Here is a 25,755-nt window from a genome sequence, read left to right as displayed (position 1 = left end):
ATGGGGGGATATGGGAAGCGAGTGAGTTTCAATTGAAAAAGGGGGGGTTCAAATGACCACTGGCAGCTGTCATGGCTGTGTTGCTTTCTCCCTGTGAGCAGATAATGGGGCAGAGCCTTCCCAGGACGCACCAGGGGAGGAGGTAGGCCACCAGGTTGTGGGTTGTCAGGGCTCCGGCACAGGGCTCGTGATTAATGAGACAGGGTGTCGCACCACAAGGAGCTCAGCAGCACGTGCCACACTGGTGGTAACAACAAAAACTCCTGAGAACTGTGTGGTAGTGGACTCAACAGTTCAATAGTTAGACAGTTATATAAATGTAGACAAATCTACCCTCCACCACCACATAAACACAACCATATATACCACATATACATACATAACAGTCATTAGACACACCGCTGACATCGGAAATGTGTCCTCGCATTCACCCTTGACTGAGCATCAAGTGTATGAAATCTGTGAATGGCAGTTTGAGGAAGAAGAAGCCAGAAACGCCGAGATGGAAGATGACAGGAAGGAGTGATGGGGGTTGAGGGACACCCAGCAGGGGGTGGGACAGGACAGCCCTCTGCACGTCTAACGTCTGCCACTCAAGAAAGTTAATGATGCCACGTTCTCGGGCCAACCATCCCCCTGCTGCATGTGAGAAAAGAGACAGACAGAGGGAGAGAGAGAGGACTGAGGGTGGTGTTGCTGGCAGGCGGACTCCGTCGGAAGAGGTGAGATGCTCTTGCGGGGTGAGGTGGGGGTGGGGGTGAAGATTCAGGTCCAAGAATATTTATGACAATCAACACCCGAGTTGGCACCAGTGAGTGATGTTGATGAATGATGGGTCCCCTTCTTTTTTTTTTTTTTCTTCCAATCACACTGCGGTCCCCGGCCCTCATCAGCATCCTTTATCGAGTCAACTTACTTATCAAGGTGTATGAGAAATGCGGCGAACATTATCAGCAGTCAGCCTCTATACTATTTGATTTTTCATTGCGAATGGGGGGGGATGGGCATTTTGGGGCTGCTGGGCTGACATTTTATCGCCAGTTTGGGAACAGCAATTTAGGGGATGAGGGAGGAATGGAGGAGGAATGGAGGAGGGATGGAGGAGGGATGGGGGTTGACGAGTGGTAAGATGCTGAGGAGAGATAACAGAATCCGGTCTAGCACTCAGCAAATGTAGAAGGATTGTGCAAGATCTACAAAGCAGAAAGGCCATTTGTCGTGTAGAATAACAAAAAAAAAACCCACACATGGGTAAAGGTTCATAGATGTCAGAATACCAGTTTGTCATGAAGCAGCTAATGAGTTAAATCCGGTGGCAATCTAGCTTTGAGGTTCCTGCAGTAACAACAGAACTTGAGCACTATAAGAATGAATAAGCTGACAGACGCTCATATCCCTCGGCCTGCAATTGAATTATCTGTGTTTTTCTTCCTCTGACACAGGAATAACCCTGCCTTCCCGGGCTATTTCTCCTTTCATACATCCCCCAATAACACTAGGGTAACTGTATTAGCAGTGTTTGCTAGAGATGCTCTCCAAACTGCCAAATGGATCCGTATTCAGCTCGGTTTCCAAGCACTGGGGTCAGATGATGGTCAATCGATGGTCAGTCAGAGGTCACATCCAGAGCTGTCCAAAGGTCAGCCTATCTGGACCCGGAGGTATGACTGGACTATCAACCCTCTGAACTGCTGTGAACGGAGCTAAATCATGAAGACGAGCGCCTTCTGTTTCAAGTCTGAGAATTAGATAAGAAGAGCAATTTACTCCATTCTCAAGATTAATGTTTTGAATAAGATTAGTCATCCAGGGATCATGAAAACAATTAACAATGTGTTTGCAATATTTCTAAATTATGGTTCGTTTTTAATTCTCTGCATGTTTTTCACAAAATGGGGTTGTGTGTGAGGATAAGTGAATTACCAAAAACAGGCAATTAAGCTAATAACACATTAGTTGCACAAACAACGGACTAATTGCTGATGTATCCCACTCAACATGTTTTGAATAATATCATTTTCCATAACCTCCTGCACAGCAACAGCAGCCAAATCGATATTCATGAAGTGTCAGAGTTGTAATTCATGTGTCTGTTCCACATGAGCACCACGGGGACCTTTAAAAGAAAGACGGGGGGAAAGAGCTAACATGTAAATTTCACAGTTAATGCCTGGGCATGGCTTATGTTGGCCAATTAAGCTGTTCTTTTCAGCTCCATTACAACGCGGCGTCTGGGGGTTCATTTTCCTCTTACCGTGCCATTTAAGCTTCAAATGGGCAAATGTTTACTGTGCAAGTTGGACGACAAAAATGTAGTTTGGAGTCTGTTAGATAGGTGTGTGTGTGTGTGTGTGTGTGTGGATGTGTGTGTGTGGGCACATGCATATGTGCCTTTGCAAACCCTGTCTTGTGTACGAGTTCCAAACGGTGTGTTTGTGTGCTGCTGTGCCTGTGTGCCTTTGTGTGTGGAGGCCTAATTTGTGCATGAAACAGGAGAGCGTTAATGGCTTTTAAAGATCGGTGGAGTCAAATGAGCGTGCTCATCAGTTAGACACACACACCCTTCGGTGATCAGTCAGTGTCGTTAGATTTCATTTCCTGCGGAATAAGGAGATCTCGGGTGGATCCAAGACAAATCCCTGCAATTACAGCCACGTTTAAGATGATTCACTGCCATCGTCTCAGGGTGGTGGGTGCTGTAGTGTATGGCAGTATTATCAACAGCAATCATTGGAAATACACTCACAATAACATAGGTTATTTAGAATTTCACTCAAGCCATTTCTTCACACACACTAGACCTTATGAATTTCTCATCAACACAGCAAGCAAAGAGAAAGATGCAGATAACTGCCCATACACTTATCTACACACACACACACACACACACACACACACACACACACACACACACACACACACACACACACACACACACACACACACACACACACACACACACACACACACACACACACACACACACACACAATGAAAAACAGGCAAACATGGGAGGCACCTGCATGTTCGTTAATAGCTTTGCCCTGGACAGTGTAGAGCATGAGGGCCAGCAGCAAGAGGCACTGAGATAACATTCTGCTTAGCATTTGAATAGGGTGTTCGGATTTCCATTCAGTTGGCCTTTGGCCATGCTGGTGCTTAAGTGGTCTGGGCGAGTCTGTCTGGTCTCTACTGTGCCAACCAATGTGCGGTCTCATATCTGGCCATGTGCAATGTCTGTCAGTGTCCCGGTCTGTCTGTCTGTCCGTTTGGCTGGATAAGTGTCTGGCTGGTTAATAATCAGCCTGGCTAGCTGCTGATCATCCTCCCAGCTGCAGAAGCAGGTGGCCACACATACCACAGCTCCCAGTCACCATGTGATGTCATCTCACTGCACCTGGTCACCCTGCTTTACGCGTAGCTGAGGTTTGAAATCGCACGTCTTTGCTGGTCCTGAAGCTGGGAACTCTTATTTCCCAACGGAATGGATGCTGTCCATGTAAGGGGACTGGTGGCTGCTGAAGGAACAACATTAAAACCTGTGTGTCCCCTTCCTTCACCTCGGCCAAGCCCGGGACTGATCCCAGAGCAGTCTAACAGGCAGAGGCAGCGGTTAGGACACACTCCACATCGAAATGGGAAGCCATTAACTCTGCAGCACACAAGGTCACCTTCAACTAGACACAGCCACCACCCCAACTTCCTCTGCTGATATGCCCAGTGAATGCAGCGGTGCAGTCATGGAAAGGTCAGGCTGTAAAACAGAATGGAACCACAGCTGTCTCCCAAACCACACTCTTAAACATTTGATCTTGTCTCCCTTCACTTTTGAAAGCGATCAAAATGCTTTGAGTATCACTTTCAAAAAGCAGGAAAGGAAATGAGAGAGGAAGGGAGTGGGGAAGGGGGGGAAGAGGAAAGAGAGTGATGGAGGGAGGGAGAGGGAGACGGCATGATCAGGTTTCAACTCTGGTCTGCAGCTGTTGAGGGCTCTGGTGGCTGATAGGTGTCCCTTACAGCAAATGTAATCCAAGCCAAACACAATATCTGTCTACGCCATCGAGAGATCATCGAGTCATAACACATTGGGACCCACCATAACTCTGCCGCGGCACAGGGCCAGGCGAAGCCTGGTAAAAGTTTAAGGGGGCTGCAGAAAAAAGAATAAAATAGAATTATGAAATATTGAATCAACACAAACCAAGTTAGCTTGTGAGAAGGGAGGATGATGATGTTTTTTCCCCCTCAAAATCACAAGGCTGGCAAAGTTGCACACTCTGAAGTCTCAACTTCCTTGGGTTTGGAGTTTGTTGCATGTAATCCCCTCCTCCCTTCCCCCAGTCTCCTACTTCCTTTCCATCCACACAGTTCAGTTGAGAATCAAATGAAGCTGAAATGCTGCGTCTCCTATGTTCCCAAAGGGCTACTTTGAGGAGGGACCGTTCTTAAATGTTTGCACAACTAGAAAAACAAGCGCAAAAGACATTTACCTGAAGCATGTTTTGTGCTCGTAAGTGTGCACGTGTGCTAGTGTGTAAGTGTGCACAACAGATTTGAACGGGACACATCCATCAGAGTGCCAGTCTGCAGCGTGACAGTTGTAACCCAAAATAAACAGGCTGAACCGTGGTTCTGCTTGAGTCCTGACCCTTCCACTATAGATCAGTCCCCAGCAGTGGTGCGCACCCAGTGTGTTGCGCAAACGCACGTCTGCGTGTGAATGAATGTGTGTTTAAGGGCGTGTGTGAAAGTAACCACGGAAATAATGGGCATTTGAACAAGGAACATCAGTGCAGAAATAACACAACACGCCACACGCCAGAGGGTGAATCAATTCCAGCGACATTCGATTCAAACCCGCATCAGCTCGCGCCTGAACTTCAGCCCTCCACCCTGTCAACTCCCCCCCCCCCCCCTCCATATGATGGATTACCATCTCTGGCAGTCTCAGAGAGAGAGAGAGAGAGAGAGAGGGGGGGGGGGGGGGTTAGTCACTACAGGGACACATTGCATCGGAGAGGAGCACTGGGTTAAGGAATTATGGTTGGAGGGAGATCTGGGGTGAATAGGAGAGGGCAGAGGGTTCTCCAGGGGTCAGAGGATCCAATCCCGGCTGGACTCAATGGCACCCTCACAACGCAGAGTCTACAGGGATTTCATTCAGGGTCACATTTTCAATTAATATTAGTATCACTCACTTGTCCCCTTTTGCCCACTTGTCAGCAAATAGAGTGGTATCAGACATAGTCATCTAAATGCTGGTAAATAGCACACCTGTGCAGGTATTTAACGGAGACTAACCCCGTGCGTTAGGTTATCTACACACAGGCTGAGGAACGGATTAATATAGTGATGATTTGATGATCAGCGAAATAAATGTGCTCACTGAAAAAGTGAATGCAGCACAGGGCTTGAATAAATTACAACCATGAGTCAATATCAAAAGAGAAATCCACCCATGAAAGCATCAGCCTCTCATCCTGTGTGTGTTTTAAAGCTGATCAATAATCGGCCTGCAGACAGATTTCAATAATTTACAGCTCTGTCTGCATCCAAAGCGGAGAATAAAAGAAGTGGGAAGGCATGGCAGGGTAAGTTCATTTTACCGAACGTGCTCGTCTGAAGGTTCTCACTTTGTACAACAAAGCTGCCAAGCTGCTACAATTTAGCGACTCGATGTTAGCGCACAGATTTATTTCTCAAGTCGCTGCAGAGCGAGGGGGCGCGGTGTAAAGCATCGGACGATGAGCCGCGTGGGGGTGGAGGGGGCAAGGAGAACGAGGGGAGAGGAGGCAAAACTCGAGGCAGGAGAGACAAAGCAATAGCCCTGCATTGTCAGAGTGGAGAGGCCATCAATAACAGTGTCACTATAAAGAGAGAAAGAGGGAGAGTGTGAAGGAGTGAGACTAGGGTTTATAAAGGAAACGCAACAAAACCCGGTGCGACGGGTGCTTCGTCTTGCCGGGCACTAATGGGCGTGAGAAGCGCCTGGCTCAGCATTCTCTGCTTGACGGCTCACTCCTCTGCTGACGGGCCGTGGCATCCATGACGGAACGCCACACAATTGTTTAATCCAGTTTATAGACTCCAAAGGTGACACAATGGTGGAAGTAGAGAGGTGAGGGGGGGGAAGGAAAGAAAGAGACGGATAAAGGGGCTGAGAAGGATGGTCAAGGGTCATCCCAAACTTGGATCTCATTAAGTGCTTCATCTCTCTGCCACTTTCTCGCCACACTTTTTCCATCTCTGTCAGCGGCTCTCGCTGCACTACTCCATTATTGCTGTCATCATTGCTTTATTTCCCAGCTTCAGCACTACACTTGTCTCCTCTGAAGGTAAGAAGGTAACACAGACGGGCTATTTCCCTCGGTGGAGTTGGGCCTGAGGTCAGTGCTGGGACGCGGGGCCCGCTGTGGATAGTAAAAGTGCAGTCTCAGGACTTATCTCATGTGTGTATGTGTGTGTGTGTGTGTGTGTGTGTGTGTGTGTGTGTGTGTGTGTGTGTGTGTGTGTGAGTGAGAAAGGGAAAGGTCAAAGTGCTGGCAGTGACTGCAGTGTATTCTTATGATTTATCTCCCTGTGAGAGTTTTCCAAATATCAGTTCAATTTCTGCAGGCACGTCTCTTTCTCTGCTCTGGCCAGGAGTCGCATTGTGGCGGGAAACTCCTCATTGTCTGTGGCCATCTGTAGCTCACAAATGAGAGAGCAATCTCCATGCTGCTGTATACGCCTGGTGAGAACTGTGATCCTGTGTGTGTGTGTGTGTGTGTGTGTGTGTGTGTGTGTGTGTGTGTGTGCCTGCCTGTGGACACTGTGTGAGTAAATCCCAATAGATAACAACACCTTTTTACCGAGGTCAGCAAACTGCAGCTGCACAGACACAGAGCTGACACATTTAATCAGGGATTTCTCCTCTCTCACAGTTTATCAGTGGGAAGATGTTTCTCACACCCTTGCCTGCTCTCACCATCTCTTTTATCGCAGGACCGTATCCCCACCTTTTCAGCATACTTTTTTTTTTTTTTTGCTTACTACTTTCTTTCTGCACTGCACATAATAATCTATGGGCACAATGATCGCCTGGCCCTCGCCTCTGTGTTCTACCCATCGCACCACATAAACAAAGTGCACATATTTAAATTACAGACTGTGTTTGATTAGCTAACTGTAGCATGTATCACTAACGTGCTGCAACGGTCGCATCGTTGCTGCTTCCTTCATTACCCTTCATTATTTCTCAAGGACTTCGGCACAGATTAAACCTCAGCCCACCGGGGTTCATACGAGCGCGAGGGCAGGTGTTTGTGTACACTTCTGTGTGAGAGTGTGCGAGTGTCTGTTGTCTGTGCGCACCTGTCACTCCATTTTCTCATTCCTGAAACGAAATAATGAGTCCAGATGAGCTTGTGAAAGGCTCGGCAGCGTGGCTCAGCCCGACTCCCCACCTGGCCTGCTCCTCCTGGCCTGTCCCTTTATTAGCTTCTCCTCATGCTGGACACAACAGGAACAGCTTGGAGCCCTCCTCCTCTCTTCACCACTCACACCTCTCCCAACTCTATTTTCCTGCTAATTACCTTGTTGTACGAGCACCAAATGCTACCTAACGATTGACTTAATTGCAGAAGTGGTACATTAGATGATATCAAAGGACCTTTTTAAAAGTCATCCAATCCCATTCCAAGCGGCATTTAGAACCAACCCAAGACATCTGTTTCATTCCTGTGCCATTTGCATTTTTAAAGGTTACCAACTGAGCGAAGCCGCAAAGGATACAGAGCTACGCCTCAAGATAAGTGTGTTGGTTTCCTTTGCAATGCCTCTCTCCCCAGACGATTACATACATTTAATACACACATACCTACTGTACGCGGCGGAGGGCCAGAGTCACATTTGACACAAAATTAAAAGTGCAACTGTTCCCCCTCGTGCTACCCATCCACCTGAAAAGATGGGGCTAATTAACATTTTCCTGTGGATCCTATCGCCCCAGGTGTGCCTTGTCACACTTACATATACACAGATATCCGCAGTGCTAGCAATTTATTCAGCAGCGGTTGCTGCAGCTAGCATTTTTGACACAGACTTCACAATGATTTATGAACCTGCTCATTGACCTAGTTTATTCTGAAAAGAGAAAAGAGGGCACATCCCCTAGAATATGCGGCACATCCATCCAAAGGAGCTGGCCTGCAGTCGGTTTTGAAGAGCTTGGGAGGTAGAGTAAGATTACGAAGCAGACTGCTCAGATACCCTCGAGGCAACGTGTTTACAAGTTCTCTATCTCCTGAAGTACGGGACAGTGAGCGACGCCTCTGATGAAATATGTTCCCAACGGCAGCAACGGGACGTCCCAGCACTATCCTCACACTTTTGCACATGTACAATGGACTTAGACAACATAAGGCAGTTCAATGTGTGCTCAACATCCAACACTTAAAGGAGACATGTTAGAAAGATTTAGCCCAGTAACAGCACAAGTCCCCCCCCCCCCCCCCCAATCTGGCCTGCATTAATAATGCAGAGGCGCCTCTGAGAGGCCTCTTCCCCCTCTTCCTCTGCACTCCACCTTTCCTGCGCTGACAGAGAGAGTGGTGAGTGCTGCCCAGCTTGATGTCCAGCATGCAGCAGTGCCGCTTTGCTCGGTGGACACCGAGTTCAATCTGTTTCAGAGCTGCAATTAAATTATCTCACCGGGGTCCTGCTCAACCACTCGTGAACGGAAGGGGGGCAAAGGTGTGTTCAATACGAAGGAGGGCGGGAGGGGCGGGCGGGAGGGAGGGAGGGAGGTATAGGACGAGCGGGGGGGGGGGGGGGCGAGACATATCATACACACAATCCCAGTTCAACATGGATATAGATTTAAATGCTGCTTTTTCTTGTGCGATTAGCTGTGGCTTTACAATCACTAGACGGATGTCAGGACCTGATAAAGCTAATCACTGCAGTAAGCCAATGCTGGGGGATTTAGCACCCCACCCCCTTCTGCTGCTCCACAAGCCCCTCCTGAAGACCTGGCTGAAAGAGAAATCCGAGAAAGCCCTGGGCCCAGAACAAACCGCAGCGCAAACCGGAGCGCTTCCTAAAATGCCCCTCCCTCCTTTCTGGGATCTATGATAGCCTTATTTCTGGAAAAAAACAAAAATACACAAAGAAAATTCACTGCAAATGGTCGTATCTATATAAATCTATATATGATTGATCACCAAGTCATTGCTGTGGTCCGTGAACGCTTACTGTTGTATAGATACTACAAGAGCAACATGTTTATTTCAACTGCATGTGAAAGACTATACTGTATATTGAAGAGAGAAGGAGGGAGAGAGAGAGGCGCACTCAAACAATGAAAATAGCACTGAGGAAAAACAACAATGGCGCTGCGCTGATTCTGTCCATCATGGTGCCTCAGGCCTCACACTTGATTTGTTCAGACACAAATCCTGCAAATCAGCTTGAGGACATTAAAACTCAATATCCTTTAAATGACTTGTCATTAAAGTTGCAACAAGTCATTAATGTCTTAATATAATACCCTACCTGTAATATATATTTCAAACTCATTTCTTTCTCTTCCTACTCGAAAGTGCCTCTGAGGGATTTGATCTGCTCATAATCAAATCATTTATATTAACACTATTCTACTTTTATACAGCTTCAATGCATTGTGCCATTGTTGAACATTGTGCCATTGTTGAACTGCACTTGACCCGCCAGCAAAACCCTTTCCTACACCCGCACTCCATCTCAGTCAGGCTGCGAGTGTTTCAGGTCGGGTCAGGTCAGGTCAATAGAGGCGAAATTGTGTGAGTCAATAACAGTTTGTCTTTAAAATGGAATTTGGGTATATGTGTATGGTGCCTGATGATTTATGTTAAAATGGCTACAGCTACTGTAGGTTCAAGGTACAGCTCTGTGTCCTTGTTTACTGAGTGTGGCTTCAGGCTTGGCCCTAACCCCTCTCTCTCTCTCTCTCTCTCTCTCTCTCTCTCTCTCTCAAACCTAGTTTCACTTATAATACCAATCATACGTGTGCTCTTATTTCATCACCTTGTTATCTCTTCCATATCCCTGCTGACCTCTCACCCCTCACCTATAAGCCATTCAAGGAGTCAGTGCCTGCATTCAACCCCCTCTGCTGCTCAACCCACATTACACGGGAGAGGAGAACGGCTAGAAAACAGTACGAGAGGGGGAAAATAAAATAATCTGGAGACATCATCAATTTTTCATGAATTTTCATTTAGACTGGGAGAGCCCTCTTACAGCGATCGATAGATCAAGCTGCTGTCACGCAGTTAGCACCTGGGGGCTGCTGGGAGGCCCTCAGGAAGGCAGGGGACTGGATCAGAGGCGGAGACCAGCCCCCCTCCCCCCCCCCCTTTCTCTAATACACAAAGTCCATTTCCCAAGGATCACAAACCACCTACCCATCCTAATGCAATAGATCACTGTAATCACCTTTGAAATATGGTTACAGGACCTTGTTATGACACGGAAGATATAATGTCTGCTGTGTCTTCCATTCAAAACATCTTCAAACGTCTAATTAGCATTCATTTTACGTTGACTATGGCAGATGAGAGCTTAACATTTAACACATATAGTAGGATTATGTCTGAACATGACACTTCTTTGAAACGCAGGACTGTGTTACTCAAAGAACCACCACTTGAAACAACATAAGGACATGGGGACTTTCCTCCCCACCTTATGGGCAGTGGAGGGGCCTAGAAGCTGCTGGGGTGGGGGTGCTCATCTTCAAAGGTAATTTGATCCACAGCTCAGGTTCTGCCTGTCAGTGTTCACCAACACAGTCCAGGCAGCATGTGTCAGATGTCCTTCAGGACTTTGATCTGTGGCTGTCGTTCTACCCCCACACACCTGTGAGACTCACCCCACATCTCCAAAAACCATCATATGGTCTGGCTGGCTTTATGTCCAACTCAAAGGTCTGCAATAAAACTCCCTCGGGTTAGAAATATATCAAATTTATCTCAAGTGTCATTCTGTCATTAATTCACCAAACAAAGTCACACACACTGTGACCGCTAGTGAGCTTGAGTGTTCCATCTAGACCTGCAGGAAATGATCAGTCTTTGCAAAAAGAGCACATGGACAACAAGTTGAAGTCCAGTCTTAAAATGGTGCAATTTCCAGTTGCCTCAAATAAAACACTTATGTGTTTACTGTTATTCCCTACAATAAAGACCATGTGATTTTCCATTGTGTATAAATGAAAGAAAAAAATTGGACAACGCCGACAGGAAATGATGAAATAATGTCTCTCAATTCTCTCGTGTTGAATGGAAATCCAGTCTTTCCATCATTTGGCAGCAGCGAGATCAAGACTGTTCTTCACCTAGCCAATGAACAAACTAAATGAAATGAGCAATGCAGCAAAGAGGAGAATCTAAGAAGAAAGAGGGGACAGAGTCCTGACTCACATGCTACTTCCAAAGATGCGTTGCGGCTGACAGCCTCTCCCAGGTAGTTCCGGGCGACACAGACGTAGGCCCCCTCATCCGGTTTGCTCCGCCGTCCGTGAACGATGCGAAGGAAGAAGAGCGAGCCGCTGGGCAGCAGCATGCGGTGGGAACGTGGGTCATCTTTGTCCGTTTCCACCCGCTCCCCGTCCTTGTACCACTCCACTGTCGGGGTTGGCCGCCCCTCCGCTTTACAGTTGAGAGTGGCGGGCTCCCCCTTGGAGACAATCAGGTCAGACGGGTGCTCCACAATCCGGGGTGGGGAGTCCTCCTGGCGCAGACGGGATCCTGGAGGAGAAAGAGGAGATGCAATTAATCACTGTTCCAGCTGGACGTTCTAATATAAAAAGGCCTTCTCAAGTCAAAAGCCTCCCTTGTTAACATAACAGCTAGCAGGTACACAATTAGGAGGATAGCGAAAAGAAAGGGATTGAATTCATTAATACAACTAAAAGTAGCTGACATCATCTAGCAGGGATCAAGATACCAGAGAAGGAGATACGGGATGTGGCCTCGGTGCGGTGTCCATTTTTATCAATGTAAGATGATAAACGTTTGTTGCAGACATTTTTTTCCATAAAAAAAAAAAGACCTGCAAGAAGATCTGCATGCATTACAGAACGCCGCTGCCTAAAATGTCTCATCTTTTAAAAATGGATTACAATCTCCCTGAAAATGAGACACAGGAAGAAACAAAACAGCAGGGAGAACTTTTATCAACATTTTCATCAGAAGCATAATTTGAATTCAAATCAGTTGCCAAAATCACATTGCTTGGGAGAAGGACATCTGGGCTATTTTTCTTAGCTTGCTGCCACCGCAACCCAGACCTGGCAAAGCAGTGGAAAATGGATGGATGGCTCCAACTAATAGTTAGCAAAGCTTGTCTTGGGCTAGAAGCATGTTCAAAATATTGGACCCTTTAATCTCCATTTCAAGCCGATCAAAAAGCAACAATCTGCTCTTCTCAACCCTATATTGCAAGGGCTTGCCTTGTGGGTAATTGGACCCATGGGTGAGCAGTGAATGGATGCATACAGTCAGCTCACATCTGAGCTCTACACACACACAAACAAATTATATATTTGGCTTTCAGTAGGGTGCAAATAAGTAAAACTGTTGAGTCCACTGTTGTAGAAGTGTACATGTGATGTGAATATGAATGCCGGGGTCCAGACCAATGTCAAATGCTAATCCCCCACGGCTGAAAACCTTGGCCCACTCCTTTTTAGTAGGGCTTGCAGTGGGCGAGCTCCGAGAGTCTGGCAGCTAAGATAATGGTCCCCAAGTCGGAGTGCCCTGTGTGTCTGTGACCAGGTCTTAACCACAGAGATAAGACGCTGTAGGCCACACACATTAACATCACAGAGGCCCTGGGAACCATGCGACAATCAAAGAGTTTGATCCAGCATCAAACAGTCGAAGATACGGTAAAGGGAATGGGAAATGAGGCAAACTTTTCCAACAGCCCGTCCTTTATCCTCCTCTATTGAACCAGATTCAATGCCCCATCAATAACTCGGATTCAGTTGGCAGCCACATGCTAACCGGTCAGTGTTGTGTTAAAGTAGAGTGCTGGGCCCTTTGTCTCAAAATTAGTCGTTGCAGGTGTGCATGTGATTGAGCTGAGTTGATGACTGTGCCCTTCCCCGGGGCAGTGCAGCGGGGTAATAGAACGATGCCTGCTGCACAGAGGAGCAGTGTACCACATAAGCCTTTGTGCTTATGTAAGGGCTAATTTCAACATCGGGATGAAGACAAAACAGTGGAGGCTCCAGCTCTTTGTTTGCCTGGGTTTGCACATGTTCCACTACGCCTTACACTTGAATCTCCCTGGGGAGACATGCTGCAACCCGGCCTTTTCTGCCCGAAAGTCTGCGGGTAAAAGGACAGGCGCAGTTAGAAATCCACCGATCAGCACAAAATACACTTCAAAGACTCCGAGTGTACTACGTCAATGTGCTCTCGTCCACCATTTGTCTTAACAGGGATCAGGCTTCACACAGTGCCATATTGACCCCTGAACAGGAGGTAGTCTGTGCTCTCTTCTTCCTAATTTGGGCTAATTCCCTCCATTTCCCTGTCATTGATTAGTGATCAGGCCTAGTGTCTTCCTCTAAGTGGGGCCAGAGACAGGGGTTTGTGGTAGAGTGGGGGGCATGGTAATATCCTGATCCCCCAGTGCATGATCTAATCTCATTGGTATTATGTGAAAAACCGAAGACGTACTATTGGTGGTGGAGGAAGTAAAACCTACAGTATGCTTCAGGCAGTCTTTAACACAATCTATTTCACCAGTGGTAGGTAACAGCAAGCTAGCAAGCAGTCAGTTACCCTTTCAGCAGCACGGGGGCAAGTTTGTATTCTGGCAGTAAGTGACCTAATAAGCGAAGCAGTAATTAACACTGTGACATTGATAAATGGAGGGCAAGATAAAGGACGGACATGGAGACCCCCATCTCCCTCAGATGGAGTGTCAAACGCACATGTATTCTTATCTCATTGGAGCATCTGCTTCCCGCATAATCCACAGGCCCCGCGGTGGCTTTCCACTAAGGCCGATGTGCATGCACAGCACTAAACTGCGGCGACTCCATTCGATTTATATCAGTCTAATTTCTTTAAATCCAATTTGTATTCCAATCTACTGCCTTCTAATCACTTAAACCTTGGGTCTCCATCTGCTCTCCTCTTTCCGGTGGAAATGAAAACAGCAGATGCCTCTACAATTGTCCTTTCACTGCCAGAAAAAAAGCTGAGCCGGGTGCACAGAGGGCCAGACGTGACTGGTCAGTGTCCTTCCAGAAGTGGAGGTAGTCGGGTGTAGAGGTAGAAAAGGTTAAAAGCACATCCATATGCCATGGAGTATGTTTTAAAAGAGGCACATCAATCTCAATACTGGATAACCTCAACATGTAAACCTCGCCTGCTTTTGAGCAAGCTTCACTTTCAAAAGCACAAACTGAAATGTTTGTACCTTCATGTGTATATGCATTGTTTTATCATGTGGATCCCATGTCCTAGAGATGCTGCCCAAGAAGATCAAATAAAAAAAAAATCATGTACATCCCCACCGCTCCACCCGTAGCTCCTAACAGAAGCGAAAGTCAATTTTCAGCTTCCTATTGGGCCCCCTTTCTCACTCTCTTTACGGTAAATGGGCTTTCTGTTGCCCTTTTAATGCGATCATTGGTGCTGTGCAATCAAGTGCTCTCTGAGCTGAGGCGAGTGCACTTCACTGGGTCTCAGGGCGCACGCTCCAATCAAAATGCTGTGTTTCCCCCTGTCTGCAATAACACCACCATTACTTTTCGCCACTGGTGTGCAGTCATCCTCTCCTGGAGGAAAGCAGGAAGCAGAGAACAAACAAACAAGCACACAGACAGAGAATGAAATCAGAGAGGGATTACTGAACCAAAAGCTGATTCCTTTCTGCCTTTTCTTTCATTCAAATTATGTCAGCTTCACTGCAATCCAATGCAATTCTGCAACGCAGCTATCCAAGAAGTTTTACAGCATTATTTCTCACTGTTCACGGTTCACATTCGTCATTGAGACATAACTAAAGACATAGAAAAGTTTCACCCAGTTAAACAAAAACATAGGTTGTTGGTCAAACACCACTTTAACTGTCATAACAGCTTGTTTTCCCACTGACCACACACATAGAAGGGCACTTTTCTATTATCTCTGTCACATATTTATTCATGTGTGCAACAGAAGGTCAGGCCTTTCATGATCTTTTTGTAATTATTTTTATTAGCTCCCAGGAGAAATCCCAGCCCACCAACCAAATCAATACCCACACCAGTCTCAGCCAGAGCATAAAAGGAAGGGCTCCCCAAAGAGATATTAGTTATTCTGCCAACAGACGAGTACGCTGATCACAGGTAACCAACGGCAACCTCAGACCAAGGCAAAAAGTTCCAGTCACTGAGGCTCCATAAAACATCAAACATGAAACCCAAGGTCCGGGCCAAGACGCACTGTAACGTGGATGCTGAAATGTCGGAGTTTTTTTGCAGACAGAAAGTGTTGAAACCCAGCAAACTATAAAATTGTACATAAAAAAAAACCTCAAAGAAATTTTCAAAATGAATGAATTATGCATGAGATCCATGTTGTCCAATCTCCTCCTGCCTCTTTTAGCTTCTCCTCAACCTCCCACTCCATCTCCGTATATATATCTATGCCTCTCCCTCCCAGTACCGCCGTCTCCTTGTCCCCGTCCTGCCCTCACGGTGAGGGTGACAGAGTCATATCCATCATGTCGTCAGAAGGGAAATGTGAGCGAGCGGCAAGGGGGGGAAACTGGGGGAGGCAATAGAATGATGTTACTGTCCGTCCTCGCCTCACCACTGGCCTGCCGTGACACTTGCAAGCAGCCCGTTGTGCACCCCAGATTTATCTTCTTTACGGCGCGCTGTCAGTGGCGTCACGGCACACGAGCTCCAGTGTGGCAAAAAAATACCAGAGATACAGCTCATCCGGGGTGAGATGTCACTAAAGAACAACCTGCTGTATCTACTGGAGCCCATCCAATCCCACTGCATGCAGACAGCCACTAGATACAGCACGGGATATACAGCAAAACCCTCACAGCGAGGACACAGACGGTGAAATAAAAGGTGTTCACAGGTGCTGAAGGAGTAGATTCGTCTTCTACTGCAAGAGAGTGAGGGATTGCGAGCCAGTTAGCCAGCAAGCTCACATGATGGGCTCTGTTCCACCTCAGTGCTCTGCATATTACCCCCCCCCCCCCCCCCCCCCCACCTCCCCTCCTTTTTCCTGCTAAGATCTATACTCTGAAAGCATACACTGGGGTAATTCTAGGAGCTGCTCTCAACCTCTCACTGCATCCATGCTCGCCTCCAACAAATATCAGATAGGATTCCACTCGGAGTGTATTTCGGGCAGTGATGTGGTGGGGCCGTATTGACTCTGCATCTGTGTATTTGCCCTCTCTACCCCATGCAGATGGAATATATAAATAGTTTACTGTGGGAAACAGCATATCTGATTTTTTGCTGCAAGCGGCTGATTCACGGATCCTGCGTTTCAAGCAGTTTCCACCTTGTTTTTTTTCTCCAAACTTCTCTCATTCTGACTCTTCATTCTACTATCGGTTGCAGTGAACTGAAAGGATGATGTTATCCTTTTTTCAGCAAATGGCCTTTCTCTGAAGCGCTGCAATTGCTGACGAAAAGCGGGAAAAGGAGGACGACACAATAACAGTTTAGACCTCTTTATGTGTTGATAAGGGCGCAGCTTGCTTTCTTTACAGAGGCTGTGCATAGTGTAAGGAGCACAGCACCAGCTCTGTGGGACTGTCGGGTCACTGGTACGGACACTAAACTGCGTGATGCAGATTAAATGATTTCCGATGCCATGGCCGCTCGAGCATGTAGCTCTCTGCACCAGCCCACCTTCTTCAGCCCCGTCTCTGCGCCGGCACACATCCTTCTGAGCAGCCATTTTCTTGCCTGCCTCTTCTTTGTCCGTGGCAGCAGCAGCCTTGATATTGAAGATGTGCGTTTTGTGTGTGTGAAGTAGAGAAATCTAAGAGGTAAATTCAATAATTAATAGCCTCCCTCTCCTCGTCAACTACTGAAGGAGCGAGCCCTTAAGTTAAGTTAATGCACACTTGCTCCGGTCAAGTAGTAGGTAATCAGCAGAAAACTATAGCAGTAGAGCACAGCTTTCTTTGGTCATTGGGATCTTTGTAAATGTGCTATAAAAGCAGATAAGGAAGTAGCAATCTTCTTAAGATATGTACGTGTGTGTGTGTGTGTGTGTGTGTGTGTGTGTGTGGGTGGGTGTGTGTGTGGGTGGGTGGGTGGGTGGGTGTGTGCGTGCGCGGTGTGCATGTGAATGTAGACACAGCTGGGTGCAAAATTCCACGTCGCCAATTCCTTCCTTTCAAGCGTGGGCTACTCTAAACAGTTCCTACTCAGGCAAGTGCAATGAAATGAATGGCATCAATTGATTCTCCCCCAAGCATTGTAATCTCTTTACCTGCATTGCTGAGCTGCCCCAGCAGATTGAACGGGGCAAAAATAAATAAGTGCTTTATTGCTTTAGAAATGAAGTCGAAGGGGAGGGGGGGGGGGGGGGGGGGGGGGGGAGAAGGCCTTCAGGTGTCCATGATACACCGTGTTGAGAGATGAGTAGATAATTGGAGGTGTGCCACGGGTGCTGACTTGTAGTGAACACACTGCAGTGTCCCTGCATGTCAATGAGGGCAGTCACCACCTCCAGCCACTCCAGCGGTTTTTTAGACCCACGCGCGAACATGAGGAATAAGAGGCCGCGACCGCGCACAACGCCGTCCAAGTGATGGACTCGGAGGGCAGAGCGAGGTAATGAAATGGCCCTTATAGCTCACCGTTTGTGTTTCCTTAAGGTGCGGCATACCAAGTCGAGATGAGATTTATTAAATTTCTATTCCATGGGACACTTCATCTGGTCTGGCTTAGGGCGACAGGGTCAAGAGTGCTAGCAGTAAGTGGATGAAGGACTCATTCAATTTACTCAGGCTCATAAATCCATGCTAACACCAAACAAAAAAAAACAATGGGCGTTGATGTTTATTAATGGTGCTCACAAACACATTCACCCACTACATTTCATAATTCTACCCCTGGCTGGCTGTTACCGGGCCTCGGTATGACAAATGCCTGTGAGCAGCCCTCCAGAAAGAAAATCATCACCATCCTGCAAGTGGAGAGTTCAAACGTTCAAGGATGCGATTAAGGCTTCCTTCCTTCCTTCCCGCCGCAATGGTTGTGACACTTGGCTCGTGCCACGTTCCACGCTGAGACTTCAACCACAAAGCCAGCCTCACCAGGAGCCATTCTATACAGTAATTCAACCCACCCCTGGTCATGGTGGCTCAGTTTACAAAGCAGTGTGGTGCCATGTTTCTGCAGCACGGGACACAACAAGAAGAAAAAAAAAAAAAACAATCCCTGCAGCACTGACATGCAATGCAGGCCTTGTTACTTACTATGAAATTATTATGTATGTATTCATGTGATCAGGCTGCTCGGTCTGACGAGGGTTGTTTTTTTTTTTTTTTTGCAACTGAACTGTAAACATAATTTAGCATATTACAGTTTATATTAGCACATAGACACACTGATTGCACAACCACGTTATTAAGAAACACATTAGCAGGAAACACTATGTCTTATTACCAAATAAGGACGAGGAAACGCCAAGAACAGTGACAGCACATAATTCACAGTCTATGCGAAGGTAAAATAATACAATAGTACTGTATTTGCAATTCATAAAACGCCTCAACATTATCAACATGTCACCGCTCACATGATCGGCAGGGGGCCAGCTATACAGTACTGTTGACATCAGTCTGTTCTCAGGAGGTCAGGCCCCTCACTAGACCTCCAGGTTACTACAGCTTCCACACTGAAGCACTAGTTTGGCAGGAGCTGGTGTATAGTTTGGAGTCTACTTCTATGGGGTTAGATTCCCCAGTTAGTTACGGGGAAGAAAAAGTACCGAGCTGTCACGGCCGGGTGATCCATAGACCAGGCCGGGGATGGAGATGGTGGAACGAGACACTTATTCACTGGCTCCACCACTCCGAGCGCCATTACAGCCGCGCCGGACAACTGCTGTGTGTGACGGATGTGTGCTCGAGGAGCACGCCCGGGCTGTCCATCTTCACACATCTCGCACCGAGAGACAGCTCATGCATTTTGATCAGCAGGCCCGACCTCATCTTCAAGACACTCGGAGCTCAGGTACGACTGTCACACCGGACGCTTGAGAATGAAGAGCAAGAACGCACGTTACAGCCGAAAATGGATTTACTTATTCGTGTGCTTCTCTGCGCGTTTGCATTGCGTGTGTATAGTCATGAAGCTGGAATGCACTTCTGTGTGTCACGCAACCTTGACTTCCCTCCCTTCCGTTTGAAGGTGGCTGCGAGAGAGCCAACCAGAGGGCGGCGCGAGGGCAACGGGATACAGAGTAATTAGACGCTTCCCCCAAACACGACGTTTCAGTGCAGTGTGCAACATGAAAACGCCGAGAAGACAAACCTGCTGTCTCTTCCAGCGAGTTTAAGGCATCACAGGCCAGTGTCGTACTCAATCCCGACTCCCCGTCTGCATTTTGGCATGCTCTTAAGATAATCGAGTTTCGTGGAGATAAGAATGCTCGTCACATCCACGCTGCAACTGAGTAATCTGTCCCACACAAGAGGCAGTTTGTATTGTAACCGCTGGCTTGGTATTTGCCATTGATCAATAAGGAGTTTATTCACTATCATCTAATCATCAAGGATTATATAACAGTAATTAGATCCTTTCTTTTTGTCTGTTGGCCTGCCTTGCCCAACCTTTAATCGGCTGTTTGGGAAACAGAGTCAGGGAGAGAATAGAGCCAGGATTATATCTGTGCCTCGGGGGCCCAGAAGGGTAAGCACAGGTGAGTATTCTGTAAGTACAGGTGTGTGAGACAGGTGAAGGGCCCCGACCGCTCCCTTTACCTCGGAGTCAGCACGCTCAATTCATCATATCCCTCCTCCCCCATCCCCACCTCCACACACACTCCTACTATACTGCCATCGCAGGTGTACAACAACCCCCTCAGTGTTTGAATTCCACCCTCATGGACAATGCCAATGGCGGATAGTTTGTGTGCGTGCGTGTGTGTGTGTGTGTGTGTGTGTGTGTGTGTGTGTGTGTGTGTGTGTGTGTGTGTGTGTGTGTGTGTGTGTGTGTGTGTGTGTGTGTGAAAGAGAGAAATAGTGTACAAGATAGGTTTGGGGAAGTTCTGAAATATAAATCATTCGAGGAGAGATACTTATCCTTTACTGCCGCCTACCTGTTAGCATGAAACCTCCACCTCTTCCCGTTGTAATCTCTCACCCTCTCTGTCTTTGTTTCTCTAGGCAAAAGCATCAAGGCATTAGACCTTTTTCTGCTCTCTAAATGTCAGGGGTATGCTTGGCTGAGGCTTAATAAAGTGGAGGTAAAAAAAAAAAAAGAAAAAAAAAAGAGGGGGAAGTGGAATTACCTCCCCTGCATTCTGCTGGCCTTACTGCAAAATCAGCCATGTGCATTGTCTGCCACTGACATTTTCTCTCCAGCTTCAGCACAACGGAAATGTAAAGGCGTTAACCAACGTGATCCCGGAATTTAGAACAGCTGTGAATCCTTTTATTTTTGAGTGAATGCGGAGCAGTACTTTGGACTTGAAGGAAGCATGCGGAGCTCAAAGTCCATTCTCTTCTATCCAGAACATGTGGACTGATGGCTGCCGAAACGTGATCCACAGAGCAGCCAGACGTGACTGATAAAGTATCATAGGAGTTGACGGGCCCTCGTCACTGGTCAAGTAACACTTAGCGCTCACACAATACACACCGGTGAGCTGATTTCCACTGGAGGAGCGATCACCTCATTCTTTGTTCCCCGTTCATTTACTTCCTCTTATGAGCCCCAGCGTTGTCTTTATTCTGCACTCATTTCTGACGCTAATCAGAGAATAAACAGCAGTGCACTTTGCCGCAGAGGAAAGCGGCTTCCTTGACAGTGATGAGAGCGTGGGAGACAGTCGAGGAGGGGAGCTTTCCTGGAGATCTCAGATGAAGGTTCGTCATTACAGCGGGCCTATTCCAGCAAATGAACCGCAATTACAATAACGCTGCCTAAACGCTGCCAACTCGAGCAGAACAATCACATTTGGGGCGAGACTTCGCAATGGCTCTTACACAATGACCTCAGCCTGCCTCATCATTCACCTAGACTATTTTAATCTGGGCTTACTTTCCATTATAGGGCGGTACTTTAAACCTCTCTCATTCAATCGTGACCATCAACAGAGCCGTTAGTCTCCGGGGCGCTTTGGTAATAAAGCCTCATCCTCGCCATTCCCCTTTAAAAGATTGTGTTGTTAAACAACTCGTCCCTCAATTTTTGTAATTTGATTACAATCGCACTGTTCTCCCTCCCCTCCCTCCTGACACACACACACACACACACACACACACACAACCATCCTCCGGGTGTGAGTTTCTCTTGACTCAGCATCACTGAAACCACAGCCCTGCTGGCGGATAGCGAGCGGCACACTGTCCAGACTCCCCATAGCCTCTTAGACAGATTCGAGTTGGGACTGTATTTCAGCACCTCTCAGCGTGTCGCCATGATGGACGTGATGTCACCGGCTCCTACATCAGACCCAAGCATGCAGGAAGGTCTGAGAATAGCAAAAGGTCAGGAGTGCATGTCCACTATGCAAAGCATGTTCTAATCCGGCTTCAAAAGCAGCACAGTGGAGTTTAAGAGATAACCAGGCAGCTGCTGACCGGTGTATTCCTGGAAATACTGCAATCAATCTGATTCTTAAAGTGTGCTTTCCCTGTTTACAGATGCACAATGTCTTCCAACAACAACAACACCCAACACACACTCAGTTTCTCCCTCTATTCTCTGTCCATCTCACCTTTTCTCTCTCCTCTCCTACACACCAGCAGCATTAATCACCGCACACTAAACAGTGACTGACGCCATTCACAGGGCTTGGCTTTGTTGGCTATGCTGCCCAGTGAATACAACTCCAGACCTTTTTGTCTGCCTAAGTGGACTCTTAGAGGAAGCTCCTCCCTCTCCAAGGACCCTCAGATTACCTCTGAAAGGGGTTGGGTGATGGGTGAGTTCTGCGGGGATGGAGGGAGCAAGGGAGATGGGGGAGGAGGGTGACAAGCAAATGATTGGGAAGATCCACTGCTCCCGGGGAGATGTGCACCCTCTCCCTCTGGACAGCTAGCAATGCCATCAGCCCATTGCTTAGCAACCAGTGGGTTTGGCTGAGCAGAGTGAAAGACAACCGAAAAAAAAAAAGGTAAAAGAAAAAAAACAGAAAAAAGATTTAAATCTCAGCAGAAAAAGGGAGGCTTGATTTTCCTAACTGCAGAAGGCAGGAGAGGCAAAACTTGCAGCTGTGAAGAACAAAAGCGGGAGCTGACAGGTGAAAGAAAAGAAAAATGGGGCCTTGCAGGCTTTTGCATTCAGTGACAATAAAAAAAACTCTGCTTTACATACTGCTAACGTGTACAAACAATACAAAGCAAACACGTGAATCATCAGGCACAATGTAGTGCTGATATAACATCCCAGTATGCGGCTATTCAGGAGTATTATTTTCTCATTCTATGATCAACACTTTGTCTGAGCAGGCTGTGAGACAACGGTGAAAAGGTGTGTCCGATTCAAAAGCACCACTAAAATGCAATCAGACTTCAGGTTCATGCATTCTAAGAGTAATACGTCTTTATCCCTCCCGTCATTCCACCAGTCACAGGTTGGACCAATCCCAATCTCCATTTCCGTCACCTCAGCCCTCCCATTTTGATGATTGATGCGAGTCATCACATTAACTGCAGTCCAGGCCGTTTTAATTCCTCCATTAAACCAGTTCTCTATAGTGGGCCGGTGAATCCTGAAGAAACTATGGAAAATCATGACATTTTGGAGAAAAAAAAAAAAATAGCTGATTTAGCACTCGCCAGCAGAAAAAAAAACTACGAAGGCTGAAGCTTTTGGCTGTAGAAATTAAACAGTATCAATCTCATTTGCATCATTGTTAAAGTTGAATCAGACGAATGAGAATAATAAACCGGGCCAGTGTCCCAGCTTGGATTAAAGGCAGCACTGCGATCCTAGAGTGAAATGACCACAGCAGCAACATCCACTACAGTGCTGGGGCAAGGTGATCACAGCCTAACACATCCCAGACAGTGAGCGCCTCACCGACAGGTCTGAACTACTTTATGTTCCGTTAGACTACTTTGTTTTTCATTTTGGTTCTTTGGATTCACAAGCATATTTGGGATTTGTTCGCCAGTATTAATGAAATATCCTCTCCACATTGGACTGATAACCTGTAGCCACTGTAACTGGAAATTATTCATAGGTATATTTGCGTTACACTAAGTCTCACTGAGGGAGAGAAAAAAAAACATTTTCTAACTGGTCCTTTATGTCATAATACATTCATATCATTCAGTAATATTGACTTCTTAAAATGTCCTACTGATGCTTCTTCTATCTGTTGCACAAGAAGAAGAAAAACGCGGCCCTAATTCCAATTAGGGCCGCGTTTTAGCAACAACAAATATTTTATTTGTTTATGAATGAAAAAGAAGAAAATGTATCATAGAAAATATTTCTGCAACGATCAAATAAAATAAATTGAAATCACAACTCCATAAGGTCATCCTAGTTATCAACAAGATGTCTGAATCTTGACTGAACAATCATTTAATAATTAAAAACTCAACAATTCATATTTTTGTCCTAAAACATATTTTTTACAATATTGCTTAGAAATCAGAAGTGGGTATAAAATGACGGGTGGAGTACCACAGGCGGTGTCTGACACGGTCCGTGCGAAACAGAACCGGATATTAATACATCCATAAGAAGAAGTTTCACACAACAACACGTTAGGAAACTTACCATCAACTTGAAAATACAGTAATCCGCCAACAAGGATGAACGCTAGCGGACCCATACTAGCATATTAAACATCCACGGCGGGCGCGCAAATCCTCGAATTCACCGCAGAAAAATATGTCCAAAGACACGCAAGTCTGCTCCGGGTTTGTGATAGTTCTGGAGAGGTCCTAGTTACTGACAAGAGCCAGTTTCAATGTCCAAAAATTGAGAGGATCCATATCACAGTGGGTCACCCGGAGCTGCTCCGGGTGTTCATATCCACCAAAAAACCCCTGAAACCAAACTCTCGGTCTTTGAGTATTATCCCCGCTGTCCCCGTGAGTTCATCCGCAATATCTGCGATGTCTCCAAGAAGACCCGCGACACAAGCCGGAGCCCACAGAGCCGGCGAGAGGGGAGGAATGAGCGGCAAGTCCACTCTGGGAAAACCTCCGCAGGTCCTCCGCTCCTCGGGACGCGTCTGTGGCACCTTTCAAATCTTCAGCGATGTCTCCACAGTTCAGCACATGGCTCGGCTGAGACTCGGACTGGAAACCAGCCTTCAACTCCCGTGCGTTCCCAAAAAGTTGTTTTATTACAACGGGAACCGGCTCCCGAAAGACCCATGTGGTTAGCCTAGGATAAAGCGCTGGAAGTGTACAGTCGTACTACAAGTCACTTCAACAGCCTCCTTCCCTCTCTCTGATTATTTCTTTTATTTTATTTTGTATTTCAACAGCGCGGCCGCTAGGAGCGCACAGTGTACGCGCACCCGGCACAGCCCCGCAGACCCCCAACACACTGAAGCTCGACACACTCGCACGGCCAAACACGGATCGGTCAGTGAGGACAGCAGCCTGAAGGAAGGAGAGTTGTAGACTAAGGGGGAAGGAAAAGTCGAAAGGGAAGGGGAAGTCGAGGGGAGCCCGGATCTCAGTCCGAATCTCTGTAGTTGTGAAGAAATGAAGACGTACTACCGGTAAGATAATCGTTTAACGCAGAGGTGCGCTGGAGTGGAGGACAAACCCAAATCCACTCTGAGGTTACATGTCATTTATAGCTTCACGTGTGCTTCAGACATATTGCATACATGCATTATGTACCACACAATGGGAGAACTACACTGATACATACCTACAAATATCCAGATAGTTTAACCACCTTACTTAGTAGTGGGAAAACACAGCCAACAGGTAGCATAGGTGATAACACAAGGCGAGGTTTTACACGGGAGAATAATGCAGACCGACAGTGCATGTTAAAAATGGTATATTACATATCAGAATACGGTGAAATGAATCAATAGTCTCCCTATATGGCATATTAAATGTGTGAGAAAGGAGACGCTGAATACATGGCCATGCATTGAGATGTTGAAGGGGAATTGTAAATATGATCTCTGTCAGAAATCAATGACTGATTGACCCAGCCCCTGCACCAAGACGAGGAGGGAGGCCGCCTCTCTGCATACATATGTGTCTAATGCAAGGCAAAGTATGCAGGCAAAGACAGAGTACAGCGAGCACACAAGGAAATCACCACAGTCCAATGTTTAATTATGGACACATTAAGGTAATATGATTTGGCTCAGCAGTCAGGACCCAAGATATGTTTAGGGTTCAAAGATATGAGGGGTGGGGGGGTGGGGGGGTTCTTGTATGTGGTCCTCATTACTGCCCAGCAACCCTCTTCATGTCATCTCGCCGGTTTATTATACAGTGAGCTATGAGCTGTGGGCTCCCCCTACTGGTGTCAGTTATAGCCATCGTCTCATCTGCTGGATTTGTAATACTGCCCTATCAAGT

The 25,755-nt window shown here is 46.8% G+C and overlaps 1 protein-coding gene across 1 annotated transcript; it reads right to left on the bottom strand.

Moving 5' to 3' along the window:
• Positions 1-11,441: 11,441 nt before the first annotated feature.
• On the bottom strand, positions 11,442-24,842 carry LOC137877032 (roundabout homolog 2-like; the record flags this gene model as incomplete). Its single annotated transcript, XM_068716715.1, has 2 exons — positions 23,972-24,842; positions 11,442-11,768 (listed from the first exon to the last, which is right to left on the bottom strand). Coding segments are annotated over exons 1-2 (382 nt in total), but the record flags the coding sequence as incomplete, so codon positions are not given.
• Between the last annotated feature and the right edge of the window lie 913 nt (positions 24,843-25,755).

The sequence above is a fragment of the Cebidichthys violaceus genome, unplaced genomic scaffold (genome assembly GCF_023349555.1).
Source record: "Cebidichthys violaceus isolate CVI_PGR_0920_01 unplaced genomic scaffold, fCebVio1.0.p SCAF_209, whole genome shotgun sequence".
In the NCBI taxonomy this organism is placed as follows: Eukaryota; Metazoa; Chordata; class Actinopteri; order Perciformes; family Stichaeidae; genus Cebidichthys; species Cebidichthys violaceus.
This window is presented reverse-complemented; position numbering and strand designations above follow the sequence as displayed.